A 21,926-nucleotide genomic window follows, 5' to 3' on the forward strand; every position below is an offset into this window, starting at 1 on the left:
ACAGTCTATGAGGATGAGGGGGTGACACAAGAGCTTACAGTCTATGAGGATGAGGGGTGACACAAAAGCTTACAGTCTATAGGGATGAGGCGATGACACAAGATCTTACAGTCTATGAGGTTGAAGGGGTGACACAACCGATTACAGTCTATGAGGATGAGAGGGTGACACATGAGCTTACAGTCTATAAGGATGAGGTGGTGACACAAGAGGTTACAGTCTATGAGGATGCGGGATGACACAAGAGCTTACAGTCTATGAGGATGAGGGGGTGACACAAGAGCTTACTGTCTATAGGGATGAGGCGATGACACAAGAGCTTACAGTCTATGAGGATGAGGGGGTGACACAAGAGCTTACAGTCTATGAGGATGAGGGGTGACACAAGAGCTCACAGTCTGTGAGGATGAGGATGTGACACAAGACCTTACAGTCTATGAGGATGAGGGGGTGACACAAGAGCTTACAGTCTATGAGGATGAGGGGTGACACAAGAGCTCACAGTCTGTGAGGATGAGGGGGTGACACAAGAGCTTACAGTCTATGAGGAGGAGAGGGTGACACAGGAGCTTACAGTCTATTAGTATGAGGGGGTGACATAAGAGCTTACAGTCTATGAGGATGACTGGGTGACACAAGAGCTTACAGTCTATGAGGATGAGAGGGTGACACAAGAGCTTACAGTCTATGAGGGTAAGGGGGTGACGCAAGAGCTGTGGACTGAGGATGAGGATGAGGAGTGATAAAACAGTTATAAGATCTTGTACAATGATCCAGCCATTTTGTTGATTACTTATTTGTAGCAATATGAATGACTCTAACCATGGTTCATCATTACCTAATAATCATTTACCCGAGTGTTCCATCCACTACACCATAGCATAGAATAGTATCACGTGTAGGAGCTGGGTGGCCAAAAACTACTCTACAAAAACAGCAAAACCAGAACCTGTGTGTGAGGTGTATGACTGCATCACAATATAATAAGCATCCAAGTATCTTAATTATATAAATTATACATGCAAACAAAAAAATTCAACATTCAATCCACAATTTCTTTTTGCGTTTGCGACGTATAGATCTTCATGGGCCAATTTACCCATTGGGTAGACCTGGTAGGGTACACACTGGCTAATTCTCATCATGTTGATGTAGCCTACAGTGAATTTTTCATGGTCAGTTCTTTTCTTAAATGCCGTTTTAGAAGTCACAGCTTAGTGAGGATCTTAAAGGGAACCTGTCACCACATTTACCCCACTAAACTACCAGCCCCCTCAGGTAATGGGTGAAATGTCCTTTCCAGAATTCCCTCTTTTATGTGAAATATCGCCGTTAACTATAAAACATCTCCTCTAAAGTCACGTGCCAAGAAGTCCTGCAACATAGAGCATTTACTGTAAGTTCACAACTGCATTGCAGAGGTAAAATTTCACAACTGAAAATGTCCTTGATGTAAAATAATAGACAATAGAATTGGAACCCGGTGGACCTCTAATATGGTTAAAGGGGATATTTGCTAGAGAAGCAGAACAGCAAATGTACCGGTCAGGATGTCCCTGGCAAACCTATGGAAAACTGCTCACCATAGGTAAGTTGTATCTCAGCTTATTAGTAGCTGTAGAAGTCCTTCCGAGAGGGGAAGACTTTGCAGAATGGGGATAGGGTCTCCATTCTATCAACCTGTTGGTGGTGTACACCACGGAGTGTGCCCTGTACCAGTAAAAACTCTGCAATAAAAGACTTTGCAGAACCCAAATGGCAAAACTCAACCCAACAGTTAACTGATAATAGCCCAAACAGGAGGGGGCAGTCTCTGTAAAAATAAAATTAGAAAAACAGCTGGAAAGGGAAAGCTGTAGAAATACTTAGCTTATTGCAAAAAAGAAAACGTTTGTGGATCAAGGCTTTATCAACCCTGCTGTATTTGCGAAAAGGATTTTTGGGCACTGCTGTTGTCTGTTATTTCACCTTTTCGTTACTTTCTCCTAAATGGAATGAAGATGCCTGGAGAGGGCAGTTTTGTTGAATTCTGTGATGATAGATTATGGGGCACATTTACTTATCCGGCCGCTGGAGTTCACAGAAAGTGCATTGTCCGTGTATAATGCACTGTGCCGCGATTCACTAAGATCGTGCGCCCGATATCCTGCATGTGTCGCTTCCCCGCTCAGGTCCACCAGAGTTCACCTTCTTCTTCCTGGTGCATGTGAGTGCATTGTCTTGCGACACAATTTGAAAGTTAAATCCTGCGCTTAGTCCAAATCAGTCGAATCGTCCGACGGCCCGCTCCTCGATTTGAAAAGCCAGCCCAGCTGTGCCAAAATCCGATCGCGTGCGACAGTGCAAACCTTTCTTAAATACCTGTCAAAGCTGCGCAAATTCTGAAAACCGTGAACAGTCCTACGAAAGTGCGATCCTCGACCCTTACTAAATAAGCAATTTTACAAATTGGAAGCATCTTTATGACTAACCCCTTTGTCCTGAGATGTGACTCCTTGTGGAGTGAGGTTGTAAAAATTTTGAGGAATCTATTTTAAAAAGTTACATAAGATGAATTCTGCTTTCTCATTTTTATTAAAAAAAGGTGCAAGTTTAATACAAATGTTTTTTGGAAAATGGTCATTAAACCTTTTCTTTTGATGTTTGAGAATTTTGTTGAGAATTATGGAGAGCATGGCTTGGTAAATTTTTCCAGAGAATATTCCTTATTTTGTTCTCTTTAATTTGGTTTTCAAAAATACAAATATTTATAAAAGGCATAATAACCTGGAGTATATTATATAATTATATTTTTTATATACAGGCAGTCCCCGGGTTTTGTAAAAGAGAGGTTCTTTAGGTTTGTTCTTAAGTTGAATTTGTCGTCGTCTGGTCCTCTGGTCGTCTGTAAGTTGGATGTCCTTAAGTAGAAAACCACCTGTATAGCCCAACATTCACATTACACGTGATTGTCACATTACTGAAAAAACCCCTCCCATGTGTCGGGAGTCAAAAGAAAAAAAATAAACTCAAGGACATATGCAACCCACATACCCCGCTGGTCATATGTCACACTCACAAACAGATTCTAGGCACACTGAGGATTTTTGGGTCTACAACTATTGGAGTTGATTTTTACTGTAAAGGCGTTTCCTGACTTACAGACGACCCCTAGTTACCGATGGACCCACTGTGACCTCTAATGAAGTTCTCTGGATTCTGGTCTGCAATGGTCAGTTTAAGAGTGATGAAAGGTTCCTGCAATGAAGCTTTATTGTTAATCCTTGTTCCCACGACAGCCTAAAATTATTAAAATTCAACTCTTAGAGGTATAATATATATATACAGGTATATACCAGTTTTGACTTGCAGACAGTTTCAATTTAAGAACAAACCCACAGAACCTTGTACGTAACCCAGGCATTACCTGTATATTTTTTCCCTGCAGTGCCATAAGCAAAATCCACAGCATGATCCATAAAAAAATAGACATCTTAAAGGGAATCTCCTAGATTTCCAAAATAGATCATGATAAACCTTTGATCCATTGTCACTTCCCCCTCCCTATGCTGTAATCTCAAACAGTGGCATGTGGGAAGTGCTCCTGCACAGTGTAACAGCCTGTGAAGCTACAGCACAGAGGTGCTCTGGTAACACCCCAGAGCTCTTCTGACTCATTAACATAATTTAAAAAGTTGATTTTAAAAGGAAGGAGGCCATAGATAACAAATATAATACAATTGCCACATGTGCCTGGATCTATGAGCTTTATCATGATTCATTTGGAAGGTAGATTTCCTATACGGTTCAATAATTTTATTGAGTTATGCACTAGGTGAGTTATGACAACCATATCAAACATACAGACTCCAGTATGTTGAATAGTTACATTGATAACATTAAGTGCATTATGATATCAAGTGAACCGGAACAGATACATTGAATAATAACACAACTAACATAGTGCGAACGACACAGGGAAACATAAGAGGCAGCATGTGGCAGCATGGTGGTTCAGTGGTTAGCACTACAGCCTTGCAGCGCTGGGGCCTTGGGTTCAAGTCCCATCCAGGTCAAAATCTGCAAAGAGTTTGTATGTTCTCTCCATGCTTACGTGGGTTTCCTCCAGTTTCCTCCCACACTCCAAAAACATGATGGTAGGTTGATTAGATTGTGGGCCCCATTGGGGACAGGGACTGATTTGGCAAGCGCTGAGTAATCTGTGTGCGCTATATTAATAAAGGAATTATTATTATAAGGTAGATTTCCTTTAAACATAAGGATTTAATGTCAGATTTTGATTATTGCTTATTTCTCATTGCTTCTCCACTGCTCCAGGACCACCACAGGTTCAGACAATCACTGGCAGAGGTAGGTTGCCACTGCAAAGATTGGGCGAACCAATGTATCAAAGTGTTTCCAACTTGTGTCTCATGCTAACACCCAGAAAGTGGAATACAATGGGAAGTGTGAGCCCTTGTAAATGGATTTATTCTCTTACCCAATTCACAATTTCATTAAGACGTCAGACTATATCCCCAAAACAAATTGAGACCCCAAATCCCAACCTTATACTGATGTATACTCCAAGGATCCCTCGGAAAAAGGATATGGCCAAAATGTGGAAATCTGATGAGAACCGGATCATATTGTTTCCTTATAATAACAATGGAAAACAGATGGATACTTTACTCTCACTTACTTGCCAATAAACATGTTATCTGATATATAGAGGTCTATATACATGGGTGTTACCATTTAAGCGCTGCATATCTGGGTGTACTATCTTCCTCAAATAATGTCTCTATCTTTACCTAACCATCTAAACTGAGGAAAATCAAACAAAGGAAAAAAACAATGAAAGTTTTCTATAGAAATTTCTAATCGTGAAAGTCAGACAATAGAAGAAACAAGAACGAGATACTAACCAGGACCTATAGAAATAGAAAGCTTATAGTGTGTGCCGAGTATGACTAATTACACCGTGTCACCCGGAACTCGGAGAACACAAGGGCGGCATTGTCGTGTTCTTAAGGAAATCCATGGCAGTGACAGGGGGTTGAGAAATGCGAATGTGAAGGTCGCATAATAAAAGACGTTAATGACAACTGTACATATGTGTGAGACGTAAATGGTTTGTATATGTAGGATCAGAACCTAATAAAAGTCCACTTTGAGTTAATTAGACTAATATTAACCCTTGTATAGGCTTTATTGGGCACATGTAAAATACTTAAGGGGAAGTCAAGGAATGATCAGAGATGGTCTATCCATAGGCACACACTAATCAGACAATGATTGTCTATCCTGCCCATAGGGGGAGGGGTCTGGGTTTCCAACTTAGGGTTTTGTACAAAACTGACTCAGAATAGGGTACCTGGACTAAACTCAGATCACAAAAGGTCCCTAAGTAGGATGACCTTATAATTTGCAAAATGGTTATGTTTTTGTCTACACTGGACACCCCTTTGAGACATTTATGGCAAATCAATGCAATAGAATTAATTAGGGTCTGTCTTACAGATTCACTTCTCATCCCAAATCCAGGATTTAGTCGTGACTCAAGACAAATGATAAATTTTAGCAAACTGCTGCTGTCATTGCTGGTGTAGTTAGTCACACAATTGTAGCCAACGCTCAGATGAAAGTCACTGTAGCTATAAATATGTTTAGTTCCTATGAATGTTGCCAAAAGTGTTCTTATTCAGCCAAGGCAAGCAGAGTTATGAAAAATAGTGATGACCAGACCCATCAGTATTTTGGTGTGGCACATTTGGCTAAACACGGACAAATAGTCTGGGTTTGTGGTCAAAGGCCCCATTTCCCCAAAACCCTCAATCGGTGCTTGCAATGATCATAGGTGTTAACCCTATAAAAGGGTTAGTTCACCCACTGGTATCAGCCACTATCGGTCGTGGAACTGACCAGAAGTGCTAACCTTTACATGCCACTGGCGCAACACGTAAAGGATGTAAGCTACGAGCGTTTATCCATAGTGGTTGGGATCGCCACTTCCTGTGACATCATGGAGAGTGACAAAATCACTGCCGAAATGGCAGCCTGTAAGGGATGACACTGATTGGGGGTGTTACCAGTTAGGGGAGTGAAATAAATTAACATTAACACGAGTTTGTGTTCTCCGGATCCGGATCCGGATTTTAACACTTATATAGTTAAGGAGTCTACTTCTTTTTACCAGTATATATAAATAAAAGTTAGGTTTAACTACTAGTCGTACTCTCGTATACCCACAGTGAATGAGTTCTCCGGATCCGAGCCTGCAATGTTTGATATGAATTTGAACATTTAGGTTCAGATTCACTCATCACTAGTGACAAACAGTCTCTTCAAATGGTAGTAATATTCCTCAAAAAGTGTATTAAAAAGTTGAAAATGTTAATTAACATAGCAGTTCAAATAGTTTTCCAGAGCATTACAAAAACATTAAATAGGGCTCCATTATCATTACAAAAAAGTAATGTTTCTCAACTACATCCATGTTGCTCCACTCAAGATTCTACCTAGATTATACGCTGTGTTCCACTTCCTTTAGTCTCCTGACACAGGGGTAATGCTCTAAAATTCTTGTTCAGCCAATCACATGCTTAGGTGAGTTACTGCTTTGGCCAGTGATTGGCTGAGTGAGCATCTCAGAGAACTTCCTGTTTGCTTGGAGACAACAGGAAGTAGAGCACAGAGATCAACTGAGAAGTGACGAGGATCGGTAAGAGGCAAATTAGCTTTTGCCGTATGACTGGATCCACTCTTTTACATCTATTTGTAACAATAACAACACTGATAGCCAGTTCTTAGTATACTTCAGGTCATCACTGTTTGAGCTATAGGAATTTAACCGAAATGACCCCCTCCAATTTGCAGAATAATGTAACCATGACAGTCTGCGAGCACAAATCACCCATAATTGTTTACATAGTGACGTGGGCGAACAGACGGTGATACCCGTGAAAGCAATAGAGCAGAGCAATGCTCTCTTCCTAGTTACTAAATCTTCTATGCAAACATGTTGTTCGGCTGGTAATAACACACAGCATACAACACATTGGGTGGGTGCATTAACTATCTGTGCCAGGTTTGTACCAAAAACAGTTTCAAGCAACTTCCAACACGTTTGTGAAGGTTTTGGACTATTTTTTGCCACTTTTACGACTTCAAAGGTATGATCCTGAGAAAGGGGCATAGTGTCAAGGAAACGGGCTTGACCGGATGGGAAATAGTCCATGCACCAAAAACAATAAGGAGGGTCAGGAACATTCTGTCACAAAATGTAGACCAGCTAAAAGCAGGTCTAAGGTAGAACATGATAGTCTTAAACTGCAACATATTCATCATCACAATGATAAATTTAGACAAGTGTTGTTGAGTTCTTATCTGTCCGCGACACATTAATGAATTCTCTCCATTGACTGTAACCTGGAATATGAACTATTTTTCTATTGATTCACTTTTGACCCAATGGCAGAATGCAAAGTGTGGCAACAAAAAGTTGGTCTACAACTAACGCCACTGATGATCTGGGTTTGAGCCTCTAAAGAAAATGTTATTATTTATAGCGGAAGAATCATATATGTCTCATTGAGTTATGCAATATCATTGCAGGTGATTAAAGTCTTCAGTGAAGATGGAACCAGCAGAGCTCTGGAGGTGCCCAATGATACCACTGCTCTGAATGTGTGCCAAATGCTCATCAAGAAGAACCACTGTATAGATGACCAGAACTGGACAATGTTTGAGCAGCTGCCTGCATTGTGTCTAGGTTAGTGGTTTGGATGTTATTGAAATTCTGAGTTAAAGTCTCTCTTCGATGGACACGGGCAAGAAAAATTGAGCCCAATGTATTCAGAAAAATTGGACAAATGCATGTAAACTGTCTAAAATCAGGTGACATTGTGAAGAGGATCTACTCTGCAAAGACTATAGAGAATCGGTTGGTTTTGGGTAGAGATGAGAAGATCATCCGGGACTCAATTCGCTGAAGCTTTGGAAAATTTTTCATAAGATCCGTTTAGGTCTGAACTGATGTTGCACCAGTTGTGGCGGAAATTGGTATATAACCCCTTCTAGTCCTCTTAAACACACGTTTTTCATTGAAAAAACGCCTATCTTGTTTGTTTAATTCTTTATGAATATTTTACATTTTCCCTTGTCCATTCCTCCGTAAGCTCTAGGGTGAAGGATTGTGGTAGCTAAAATCCTATACATCACTTTTCCAGACTAGTAATTAAAATTGCTAGGGAATATGTTGGCAGATTTTTGGTGCACCCAGGTTTTCATTAAAAGGTCAATGAGAAAATACCCTAAGGGTGCAGCCACACGTCGCGTTTAACGCATGCGTTTGAAAATGCATTGCAATAGAGTGATTTGCCTTATTAAACAGCAGTTAATACATGTGTTTACAAAATTCAACCGTTAATGCATTGTGAACACTTGTGTTAACATCGTGGTTAGCGTATGCGGTTAATGCATTCGTTAACACAAGCATTAACATTTGCGTTTTGTAAACACGCGTTAACAGCTGTTTAATTAGGCAAATCACACTTCAGCTATTCCAATGCGTTTTTAAACGCATGCGTTAAACGCAACGTGTGACCATACCCTAAAAGAAAAATGGTTATGAGCATGGTCGACCAATCACAGCACTTCTATCCTTAATTAAATGCAGAAAAAGAAAAGATTGCTGTGCTGTGATTGATTGTATGGTCCACAAAGAGAGTTCTTTTGTTTTGTACAACTTATCTGCAACATTTTAGAATGTCTGTATATGAATGTTTTTGTAGAATTTTTTGGGTCACAAAAGATTATGTATATCTCACCAAACTACTAACTTATATATTTTACAGAAAGAATCATAGAAGATCATGAGCTGATAATTGAGGTTCAGTCAAAGTGGGACATGGAGGAAGACTGCAGATTTAGCATCAGGAAATATTATGCAAAATATGAATTTTTTAAAAGCCCAGAGGTAAGAACTTCATTTTAAAAGTCTTCATTATTTTAAATGGTCAATACTAGAGATGAGCGAACACTAAAATGCTCGGGTACTCGTTATTCGAGACGAACTTTTCCCGATGCTCGAGTGCTCGTCTCGAATAACGAACCCCATTGAAGTCAATGGGAGACTCGAGCATTTTTCAAGGGGACCAAGGCTCTGCACAGGGAAGCTTGGCCAAACACCTGGGAACCTCAGAAAAGGATGGAAACACCACGGAAATGGACAGAGCATGGATGCCTCTGAGGCTGCTTAAACGCACCATTATGCCAAAATTATGGGCAACAGCATGGCCATGAAAGAGTGACAGAATGAAGCTAGATAGCATCTAAAACATCCAATAATTGACCCTGACACTATAGGGGACGGCATGCAGAGGCAGCGGCAGCAGGCTAGAGAGTGTCATGGCGACATCCCCTAAATGGACTCAAACCAATGGGTGGCAGAGAGGAACCAAAGGAGGTGAGCAAGAAGCGCTCAAATAATATCGGTACATGATAAAAGTTTGCCAGTATATTTTGTGGATTACACAGCAGGGTGGCGACAAAGTTAACATGGAAGCCATGAAAACAACCCAAAATTCTGCCTGACACAGCTCGTTTGATAAGGGGACCATGTATGGAGGCAGTAAACTAGTAGTAGATTAAAGGTGCTGCAGTTAAAACTATGTTAGTTGGATCTTGGCATGGAGCTGGCGCTCCGCTGCCAGGCGAGCTTTCGCCAATCCAAGCCCCTGTCTCTAGGCTACTCCCCAAACAGCACTTCTAAGAACCTTTTGTATAAGATCAAGTGTAGTAGCGTTCTTATAAGTTTAGGATATGCCGGGTGAGGGGAATGTAAACAGATGCGCAAGAAGCGCTGAAATAATATCGGTAAATTATAAAAGTTTGCAAGTATATTTTGTGGATTACACAGCAGGGTGGCGACAAAGTTAACAAGTTTGATGTGGAATGCCCTGTAATAGCTCTTGGGCGGTGTGCCTTTTATCGCCTAGGCTCAGCAGTTTGAGCACCGCCTGCTGTCGCTTAGCGACGGCACTGCTGCTGTGCCTAGAGCTACCGACTGATGGCGCCATGCCCACGGATGGTAATTCGGAGGAGGAGGAGGTGGAGGAGGGGTGGGAGGAGGTATAGTAGGCCTTTGAGACCTGGACCGAGGTAGGCCCCGCAATTCTCTGCGTCGGCAGTATATGACCAGCCCCAGGGTCAGACTCGGTCCCGGCCTGCACCAAGTTAAGTGTAGTAGCGTTCTTATAAGTTTGGGATATGGCGGGTGAGGGGAATGTAAACAGATGCGCAAGAAGCGCATGATGCGCATGGAGCTGGCGCTCCGCTGCCAGGCGAGCTTTCGCCAATCCAAGCCCCTGTCTCTAGGCTACTCCCCAAACAGCACTTTTGTATAAGATCAAGTGTAGTAGCGTTCTTATAAGTTTAGGATATGCCGGGTGAGGGGAATGTAAACAGATGCGCAAGAAGCGCTGAAATAATATTGGTAAATGATAAAAGTTTGCCAGTATATTTTGTGGATAACACAGCAGGGTGGCGACAAAGTTAACAAGTTTGATGTGGAATCCATGAAAACAACCCAAATTTCTGCCTGACACACCTCGTTTGATAAAGGGACGATGTATGGAGGCAGCTATATGGACGACTTTTGGAGGTAGCAATGGAGACAACGTGTGGAGACTGCTATGGAGACAATTTAATTTGGATAGTGCCTGTATGTGGCAGTCCCAAAAATTTTTCAAACCAGAGGAGCAGGTAGGTGGCCCTCCAGTAAAATGGAATAGATTGAGTGCCTGTATGTGGCAGTCCAAAAAAATTTTCAAACCAGAGGAGCAGGTAGGTGGCCCTCCAGAAAAATTGAATAGATTGAGTGCCTGTATGTGGCACTCCCAAAAATTGTTTAAAACAGAGGACCGGGTAGGTGGCCCTCCAGAAAAATTGAATAGATTGAGTGCCTGTATGTGGCACTCCCAAAAATTGTTTAAAACAGAGGACCGGGTAGGTGGCCCTCCAGAAAAATTAAATGCATGAAGTACTATAGCAAGAGCCAGTGGGCCCTGTCAAAAAATAGCCAGTTTCCTCTGCTTTACTGTACAAAGAGGAGGAGAAGGAGGAAAATGAGGAGGAGGAGGAGTGGATCAATTATTCAGGTTGAGCTTCCTTCACCTGGTGGAGATTGGAAATTATGAGAAATCCAGGCTTTATTCATCTTAATAAGCGTCAGCCTGTCAGCGCTGTCAGTCGACAGGCGTGTACGCTTATCGGTGATGATGCCACCAGCTGCACTGAAAACCCGCTCGGACAAGACGCTAGCGGCAGGGCAGGCAAGAACCTCCAAGGCGTACAGCGCCAGTTCGTGCCACATGTCCAGCTTTGAAACCCAGTAGTTGTAGGGAGCTGTGTGATCATTTAGGACGATGGTATGGTCAGCTACGTACTCCCTCACCATCTTTCTGTAAAGATTAGCCCTACTCTGCCGAGACTGGGGACAGGTGACAGTGTCTTGCTGGGGTGACATAAAGCTGGCAAAAGCCTTGTAAAGCGTACCCTTGCCAGTGCTGGACAAGCTGCCTGCTCGCCTACTCTCCCTCGCTACTTGTCCCGCAGAACTACGCACTCTGCCGCTAGCGCTGTCAGAAGGGAAATACTGTTTCAGCTTGTGCACCAGGGCCTGCTGGTATTCATGCATTCTCACACTCCTTTCCTCTGCAGGGATGAGAGTGGAAAGATTTTGCTTGTACCGTGGGTCCAGGAGAGTGAACACCCAGTAATCGGTGCTGGAATAAATTCTTTGAACGCGAGGGTCACGGGATAGGCAGCCTAGCATGAAATCTGCCATATGCGCCAGAGTACCAACGCGTAAGAATTCACTCCCCTCACTGGCCTGACTGTCCATTTCCTCCTCCTCCAACTCCTCCAACTCCTCTTCTTCTGCCCATACACGCTGAACAGTGAAGGACTGAACAATGGTCCCCTCTTGTGTCTCGCCAACATTCTCCTCCTCTTCCTCCTCATCCTCCTCCACCTCCACCTCCTCCGATATGCGCTGAGAAACAGACCTGAGGGTGCTTTGGCTATCAACAAGGGAATCTTCTTCCCCCGTCTCTTGTGACGAGCGCAAAGCTTCCGACTTCATGCTGATCAGAGAGTTTTTCAACAGGCCAAGCAGCGGGATGGTGAGGCTGATGATGGCGGCATCGCCACTGACCATCTGTGTTGACTCCTCAAAGTTACTCAGCACCTGACAGATATCAGACATCCACGTCCACTCCTCATTGTAGACTTGAGGAAGCTGACTGACCTGACTACCAGTTCTGGTGGAGGTTGACATCTGGCAGTCTACAATCGCTCGGCGCTGCTGGTAAACTCTGGATAACATGGTCAGTGTTGAATTCCACCTCGTGGGCACGTCGCACAACAGTCGGTGAGCGGGCAGTTGGAGGCGGCGCTGCGCTGCCCTGAGAGTGGCAGCATCTGTGCTGGACTTCCTGAAATGCGCACAGATGCGGCGCACCTTCGTGAGCAAATCAGACAGATTGGGGTATGTCTTGAGGAAACGCTGAACTATCAGATTTAACACATGGGCCAGGCATGGCACATGTGTCAGTCTGCCGAGTTGCAGAGCCGCCACCAGGTTACGGCCGTTGTCACACACAACCATGCCTGGCTTCAGGTTCAGCGGTGCCAGCCACAGATCAGTCTGCGCCGTGATGCCCTGTAATAGCTATTGCCTAGGCTCAGCAGTTTGAGCACCGCCTGCTGTCGCCTAGCGACGGCACTGCTGCTGTGCCTAGAGCTACCGACTGATGGCGCCGTGCCCACGGATGGTAGTTCGGAGGAGGAGGTGGAGGAGGGGTGGGAGGAGGAGGAGGCATAGTAGGCCTGAAACACCTGGACCGAGGTAGGCCCCGCAATCCTCGGCGTCGGCAGTATATGACCAGCCGCAGGGTCAGACTCGCTCCCAGCCTCCACCAAGTTAACCCAATGTGCCGTCAGCGATATATAGTGGCCCTGCCCGGCAGCACTCGTCCACGTGTCCGTGGTCAGGTGGACCTTGTCAGAAACGGCGTTGTGTCAGGGCACGGATGATGTTGTCTGACACGTGCTGGTGCAGGGCTGGGACGGCACATCGGGAAAAGTAGTGGCGGCTGGGGACCGAATACCGAGGGGCGGCCGCCGCCATGAGGTTGCGAAAGGCCTCGGTCTCTACTAGCCTATAGGGCAGCATCTCCAGGCTAAGCAATCTGGAGATGTGCACATTAAGGGCTTGGGCGTGCGGGTGGGTTGCACTATATTTGCGTTTCCGCTCCAGCGTCTGGGGTATGGAGAGCTGAACGCTGGTGGATGCTGTGGAGGATCGTGGAGGCGACGATGGGGTTTTTGTGGCAGGGTCCTGGGCAGGGGGCTGACTATCAGCTGACACAGGGGAAGGAGCAGTGGTGTGCACGGCCGGAGGTGAACGGGCTTGTTGCCACTGAGTGGGGTGTTTAGCATTCATATGCCTGCGCATACTGGTGGTAGTTAAGCTAGTAGTGGTGGAACCCCTGCTGAGCCTGGTTTGGCAAATGTTGCACACCACAGTCCGTCGGTCATCCGGTGTTTCCTTAAAGAACCTCCAGACTTCTGAAGATCTAGCCCTCGCCGCAAGAGCCCTCGCCACGGGAGCTTCACTAGTTGACACATTTGGCGCTGATGCACCAGCTCTGGCCCTGCCTCTCCGTCTGGCCCCACCACTGCCTCTTCCAACCTGTTCTGGTCGAGGACTCTCCTCCGTCTCAGAAGCACTGTGTTCACCCGGCCTCTCAACCCAGCTTGGGTCTGTCACCTCATCATCCTCCGATCCCTCAGTCTGCTCCCCCCTCGGACTTCCTGCCCTGACAACAACTTCCCCACTGTCTGACAACCGTGTCTCCTCATCGTCGGACACCTCTTTACACACTTCCACTACGTCAAGAAGGTCATCATCACCCACAGACTGTGACTGGTGGAAAACCTGGGCATCGGAAAATTGCTCAGCAGCAACCGGACAAGTGGTTTGTGACTGTGGGAAGGGTCCAGAAAACAGTTCCTCAGAGTATGCCGGTTCAAATGCCAAATTTTCCTGGGAGGGGGCAGACTGGGGGGGGAGGAGGCTGAGGTGCAGGAGCTGGAGGAGTGGCGATTTCGGTGACATGGGTGGACTGCGTGGAAGACTGACTGGTGGACAAATTGCTCGAAGCATTGTCAGCAATCCACGACATCACCTGTTCGCACTGTTCTGGCCTCAACAGTGCTCTACCACGAGTCCCAGTAACTTCAGACATGAACCTAGGGAGTGTAGCTCTGCGGCGTTCCCCTGCTCCCTCATAAGCAGGTGGTGTCTCACCCCGCCCAGGACCACGGCCTCTGACCCCTGCAGTAGTTGGACGCCCACGTCCCCGCCCTCTTCCTCTACCCCTAGCCCTCGGGTTAAACATTTTTAAAATGAGAGTTATAACTTTAATTTTTTTTTAACTTTTTTTTGTGTTTTTTGTTTTTTTTTGTGTTTTTGAGTTTTTAAAAACAAACAATGCTATCCTATAGCTATGGCTATTTTCTAGCCAAGTATGAAAGCACACTACTATGCCAGATGAGATGACACTGAGTTATTAAACAAAATAAACGTAAAATAAAAAAGGAAAAATGGCAGACTGTGCCGAATTGAAATCCAACCCCTACAAAATTTTCCCACTTCGGTCTTTGCAATGGATATGTGCGTCACTAAGCGCAAAACACAGCGGTCGCAAGTCTCACTACAAATTGCTCACAATTGGCTAGTAGATGCACTGCAGCAAGTACAGCCACCAGCAGATCAACCAGAAATCAAATATATAACGCTACTGTAGGCGCAAGTAAGCCGTTTGGATTCTCCTATGGCTATTTTCTAGCCAAGTATGAAAGCACACTAATATGCCAGATGAGATGACACTGAGTTATTAAACAAAATAAACGTAAAATAAAAAAGGACAAATGGCAGACTGTGTCTAATTGAAATCCAACCCCTAATAAATTTTCCCACTTTGGTGTTTGAGGTGGATATGTGTGCCACTAAGAGCTAAACACAACGGTAGCAAGTCCCCCTGCTAATTCCTCACAAAATGGTACAAGATGCAAATAAAAAAAAAAAAGTAGAACGTTATTGTAGCCCTAAGAAGGGCTGTTGGGTTCTTGGAGAATCACTCCTGCCTAACAGTAAGCTAATAGAACACCCTAACGCTTTCCCTGACCAGCAGCAGCTCTCTCCCTAGCGGCATCCAGACACAGAATGATCCGAGCAGCGCGGGCAGCGGCTAGTCTATCCCAGGGTCACCTGATCTGGCCAGCCAACCACTGCTATCGACGTGTAAGGGTACCACGTCATGCTGGGTGGAGTGCAGAGTCTCCTGGCTTGTGATTGGCTCTGTTTCTGGCCGCCAAAAAGCAAAACGGCGGGAGCTGCCATTTTCTCGAGCGGGCGAAGTATTCGTCCGAGCAACGAGCAGTTTCGAGTACGCTAATGCTCGACCGAGCATCAAGCTCGGACGAGCATGTTCGCTCATCTCTAGTCAATACGTTTTTGGCAAATTGACTAAAGGTCATCTTCTAACTGAAATCTATGCTGCTTGAAAGACTGAGAAAGTCTCTAAGCCCCTTTAAGGCTATGTATGAAAGAGTAAAAGAATAGTGCAGATGATAATAGTACACTCTGTAATATAATGTCATGGGTGCCCCTGCGATCCACATCTTGGATCGCAGGCACACCCGTGCCCCTCTCCATGGCAATACCCGGTCCAGGCTCACTTACCTCTCCACATTCCTGCTCTCGTCCCTGATGGCCAGCACGCGCACCCCCACTCTCTAGGGCACGCGCTCTGGCACTTGCAGATTTAAAGGGCCAGCGCACCGCTAATTGGCGCTGGCCACTTCCGGGATTCTTGAAAAGCCGTCTTCTTCCAGCACCCCTGCAGGATCTTAGTGCTTCATGCTTATGAGAAAGCTTCCTACTGTGTTTCCTTCCGGGGTGTTGATTTCCCATTGTGACCCCGGACCTGTTCCCATTTCTACTCCTGACCTCCTACTCCATCCCCGACCTCGTATCCTTGCCGCCTGCCTTGAACTTTTGCCTGTTCCTGACCACGAGACTGTCTACTGATTCTGTACTTCAACCTAGGCTGCCATCGCGCCTGTAGAACGACCTTGTGGCACCACACCGCAGCAAGACCAACCTGCTTTGTGGTGGGCTCTGGTGAAGACCAGGTGCCACTTAGATTCCGGTCCCAGGTGTCGGCTTGTGTCATCATCCGCAGTTCACTACCCCAGAAGCCTGACACATACTTTATTAAATACCTCTGTTCCTGTATCCTTCTTTACCCTCCTTCCTTCGTTCCTATTTAAACAGTTTGTGTAAATCAATGTTCTGACAGCTAAGTGATAAAGTAAACTGATAAAGTGTCTAATGAATTAACTCCTTACAGACAGTCTCTGGAAAGTCTAATCTCCTTACAGAGCTGAATCATCAAGTCAAATATAATCTAGATTTCTAAAGGATTGATCATTAGCCTGAAGGTGAACAGAGCTGAGAAGGCTTTCAGATACATTGCTCACTACAGGAGAAACAGCAGAAAAAAGGCACAGAGAAGCTGCTTTACTTCATAAAGTATATTACAATAATTTCTGTTATTACCTGCTCTATTCATTCTTGAAATTAAACAAAATAGCTTCAAAGATTTAGTTAACACCTGGGCATATGTGTTACCCTTTAAATGCTGCCGGCAAAGCATATATGTCCCCATTTTTCCTCTGATCTAGCCCCTGGTGACGTCCTAGAGTAAATCTGGTGTTACCGGTGTGGATGAGCATTCAAAGATTTAGCTTTCAACTGCAGAAAACTCTATAAAACTTCATTTCAAGTACAGGACAAGATCCTTCGCAGTTTTAGTGTGACCAGTGCAGTGTCAATGTCATTGCTGTAGCCGTATACCACTCTGTGAATGTCTCCATTTGTCCAGTTTTATAGCCTCGCTCTATTGATTCCTGGTCACCTCCTTCTATATCATTTAAGGTTTATGGACCAGAACAGTGATTTACTCACCACAATGTAATGGACATCACGTCTAGTATTTTTGAAAAAAGAACTTAATTTTCTGCTATAGGAATATACATATGTCCTGATATTTTCTGTATCACTTACCTCCTTATTACATTCACATGTGATAGACTTGCAGAGATCATGATACGTTTGTTACATCTGCTCTTTTTTTCGTAAAAATTGTAGATTTTTTAATTTTTTTTTTTATATACCGCAAAGGTGACCGGATTTGTAAAAAAGCTTGATGGGCAACTACTAGCACCTCCAAGTACTGGCAGATACAATTATTCCAGAGGAAGGAGGGAAGGTTATGTGAGGACAAGAACTGAGAAGGCAAAACATCAAAAAATATCACTACTGCAAAATCTAGAGATCTGAGTGTATATACATCTCGATGCACTGTATGTGTGACTTTATACTTATTGAGGCATTGCTGTATTTGTATTTAATGATTTCATGTTGATAGGACTATTTTCCAGATTTAATGCTGTCTTATTCCAATGAAGTTAATGGCACATCCAAGTCTTTGGATACATTAAAGGTGAGTAATCTTCTCCCAGGAGCCAGTATCAGATTAGTCCCACCAGAGGTGACGATGCTGAGGTGGACCCATCCTCTTCCAATAATGGACCAGTACATCTTGATTTAGAATGTTTCATCGATAACATCTAATAGTCCATGAGTGAACTGTCCTTGTCAAGTGACTGCTGTGGTCACTTGATGTAGGATACTCTGGTTCTCTTTTGGGTTCATTCAACTTTTCTCATCCAAAAAGACTTTTAATCAGGGGTCTTCAAATACACAACTCCAAACAAAGTAAATCTAAGAACTCATAAGATTTCAAGGTGCAAAATGTGCCAACTATTTATCGGTGGCTTATACTGTATGACACTTTAACCACTTAAGGGTTTTTTGAAATGCAACAATTAGAAATGAGTGTACCTTTTCAAGTTTGGGTTTGGCTGACCCTGAAAGTTTGGTCAAGATTTGGGTCTTGGTCACATCCATTGGTAACACCCGCAAACGGTGGTGGCACCAATCATAGGTCTTACCCTCTGATTGTCACCACCATTTTCCAGAGGATTGCATCCACACTGATCCTAAAGTAAGTGGCGGCATTGCAAGAGTTAACATCTGTGATTGGTGCCAGTTAGAGATGAGCGAGTATACTCGTCCGAGTATGCTGCTCGGTCGAGTATTAGCATACTAGGACCGGCTCGTTACTCGGACGAGTATCTCGCCGGCTCGAGATTGAGCAGTAAATTAATAAAATAAATTGAATAAAAGTATTTTTATTGTAAAAAAAAAATATTACACATGTTTGCAGATGTTTTACTTGTAAGAACACATTGAAATAACACTATTCTTCACTTTCCAGGTGTTCGCGCGTGTCTCCCGCTAGGTTCGGAGATGTTCGGAACATCTGGAATGTGAAGAATATTGTTCTTTCCATGTGTTCTGCACTTAAATGCTCCTGTGTTCACTGTTTTTAAACCGATCGGGAGATACGCACGCACACCTGCATTTTAGTGCTCGCTCATCTCTAGTGCCAGTACCAATTGAGGGTATTAATGGCGTTTGAGCCAAAACTGAACTTCTGCATGAATATTGTGGTTTGGGTCCGCTCATCACTGAATGGATAGTGTTACGATGAGTGACACATCATAGAATATAATAAAAATACACTATATACAAGACATGTACAAGACAATATATATTATTCAAGTGAAAGTACAATAATATAATGTCAAAATCACCAATATGTGGATAGGACCTAAGCTCTGTTTGTGGGAAACCCCCTTTAAAAGGGCTCTATGGGAATTTGTCACTAGCTGTAGTTTTGAAAAATGCTGTGACAGGTTCCTTTTAAATGCTGCCCTCACAGTATGTGCCATTTGTTATTGACAGGGATAAGCGTTTGAGTTTGGGTACCTGTTCTCAAACCAAACTTTCAGGTTGGGTTTGGATCAGCTCACCGAACATAAACCTTAATGGGCTGCCAACAGTGAAAGTCGCCCTTGTAAATGATGTTATTATGTGACACTGTGTGACTATAATCAGTCAACTACCATCTATATCTTTAATCTGTGTCTATAATATCCATCACTTGATTAGTACATCTGTTCTCTCTATTATATTTAATGGTACAGGATGATGTCCCTAATTTTCCTTGCATGGAGCTTGTATAGATGTGGATATTATGACAAGATCTACCCAGTTTCTTTCTTGTTCTCTATCTAGATGCTTCTTAGTACAACCACATACCCTGAGGTCCACACCTACCTGTACATGTCGGAGAAAGGGAAGAAGTCATGGAAGAAACAGTTTTTTGTGCTACGACGGTCTGGACTATACTTCTCCACTAAAGGCACATCCAAGGTAAAGCGGACCCTGACACCGAAAATCCAAACTAAAAATATTTATCCTAAAAAATGTTCAATGAGTTGTCTAAGATAATAGACAATGGCTACCTTCTTCCAGCTCAGTTCTAGCTACATGAATAGAAATGATCTGCAATACCACATAGAACCTGTGGAGCGGTGAGGTGCTGTTAGCGAAAGAAAGCAATCATGTGTTTCTAATCCTATACATGTAAAAAGAAAACCTACCATGAGGAATCTACTATCAGAAGTAGATCTGATGGTAGATTCTGCCTTCTGCCTCTGCCCTAATCTGTAATTTAATAATCCTGGAACCTAACCTAATTTATTAAAAAAATTTACCAATATGCAGATTAACTGCAGAGGAATAAACCATCAAATCTACTTCTGATGATGGAATCCTCATGGTAGGTTCCCTTTAAGGCTGTGGCTGTGATGATGGTTGTATTGTAAATCGTCTTGAAGGACAATTATGTTTTGTGCTTACAAGACATTAACAGAACAAGGCTTATCAATCCAACCAGTGGCCAAACTTAGAGGTGTTTTCCAGGTATTTTGAACACCACCTATTAACATCAGTCTTTGTTGGTATACAGAGGCTCAGCATGGAGGTTACATCTATAGCGTGCATCATACACCCTGTGGACTCTAGAAGGTAATAGCAGGAGCACAGTGTCTATGTGACATCCCCAATGAGCCTCTCTATACCAATGGAGGACAAAGATGATTGGGATGCGCCATGGTGGGCTGGGGACAAAGATAGAGGTAAGTATTAGTTATTTTTTATTTTTTTTACCACTTGTACAACTCCTATAAGTTAAGGGATCATTGATTCAACTACCTTATTAGCATATGGAGATTTGTTTTACGCAGTGCTGCATAGGAAAAAAGCATGCAAATCAGCTTTTAAAAGCCTAAAGAAAGACTCCTCCCAAAAAAGGAGCTGTAACCTTCTGAAGACTGTTTCTGAGTTTTTATCACTCAGCAGTACATAGCAGGGTCTTGATTGTTATTGTTGCATTAAAGAGTTTTCCCCATATTTGAAAAAATAAAGCTATTCATGTCTTGGGGGAGGTGCTATTTAAAGATCTTATACTTACCTCCTCTGGAGCTCAAGTTCACCTTTGGTGCTGTAAGTCATTCCTGGGTCTCTGTTTGTTTACCCGCCTGCTACAGCATTAGTTTCAGTGTTTAATAGGCCTGTGGTCGGGATGAAACCAGTGGCATAATTAGGAGAGACAGGGCCCCGTAGTAGGCTTCTGAATGGGGCATCCCTGCACCCTCAGAAAATATGCATATTTGTATACTCACACATTTATAGACTCATGCACACACATTTATGCACTGATATATGCAGTTATACACTTACACAGACCAGTCCCAGTATCTGTTGACCACATGGGGGTAGTACATGGCAGGAATGAGAGATCCCTAGTTCTGTCCTCCTGCTGTCCCCTTCCTCTGCCCCAACATTTCTTATCTGAACTGCCGATTCATGCTGTACACAGCAGAAAATGTGCACTTTTATGTACACAATGGGGCTCATTTACTAAGGGTCCGCGGACTGCATTTTCGGCGGGTTTCCCAGGGATTTCCGTGTTGCACGCATTTAACAGGGGTCTTTGGCACACGCGTTCGGATTTTGGTGCATCGGCTTTTACGCGACAAAAATCAGGGGACGGCCAGCGGACGATCCGACGGATTCGGACAACGCGCAGGATTTACCATCGCAAATTGTGTTGCAAGATCTGCATTCACATACATCGGGAGGAAGAAGGTGAACTCCGGTGGACCTCAGCGGGGAAGCGACACATGCAGGATCTTGGGGCGCACGATGTTGGTTAAGCGTGCCTGACTTCATCTTCGTCGAACCATCCGGTATGGGGATGGCGACAGGACCGGGTAAGTAAATGTGCCCCATTATGATGTACAATGTGCAGTATTATTTGTATATATTGGTGCACATCCTCCATCCTTCAATGTGTCAGGTTGGATGCTGGGCCTTCTGACACTGCGGGCCTCAGAGCAGCTGCTATGACTGCTGCTACTGTAGTTATGCCCCTGGATGACCCTGCTGGTGTTCTTAAACAGTGAAGTGCACCACCCCAGGTTAATTGGAGCCCCAGAGGAGGTAATTGTAAGATGTTTATTGTTTTAATGCCCCCCCCAGCCATATATAGCTACATAATTTTTTTAATCCCTGACAACCCCTTTATCTAATTAGCAAAGTCCATCCCACATGTATCTAATTTTTTTTTTTTTTACATGTTTAAGGTAGTTACTTGAAATATAACACATTTTGACTTGTATTACTACGGGCAGCTTCCAGATGCTACACGGAATAGAAGCCACATACTGATCTCTTGTTTGTTATCTCTGTCTGGGAGGGTAAAAGTTGAGTAAAACATGACCACAAACTTTACTAAGTAAAACTTTAACATGAATACATAATATTGCGAGGGATGTTT

General features: G+C 43.8%; 1 protein-coding gene across 1 annotated transcript in view; it reads left to right on the forward strand.

Moving 5' to 3' along the window:
• Window positions 1-21,926, forward strand: part of GRB14 (growth factor receptor bound protein 14) — a 58,979-nt gene that overhangs the window by 19,997 nt on the left and 17,056 nt on the right. Inside the window, exons 2-5 of the mRNA XM_072121854.1 lie at window positions 7,597-7,753; window positions 8,838-8,959; window positions 17,544-17,618; window positions 19,319-19,456. Coding sequence (XP_071977955.1) covers window positions 7,597-7,753; window positions 8,838-8,959; window positions 17,544-17,618; window positions 19,319-19,456 — 492 coding nt within the window. The remainder of the gene's footprint in view (window positions 1-7,596; window positions 7,754-8,837; window positions 8,960-17,543; window positions 17,619-19,318; window positions 19,457-21,926) is intronic.

This window comes from Engystomops pustulosus, chromosome 8, assembly GCF_040894005.1.
Source record: "Engystomops pustulosus chromosome 8, aEngPut4.maternal, whole genome shotgun sequence".
NCBI lineage: Eukaryota > Metazoa > Chordata > Amphibia > Anura > Leptodactylidae > Engystomops > Engystomops pustulosus.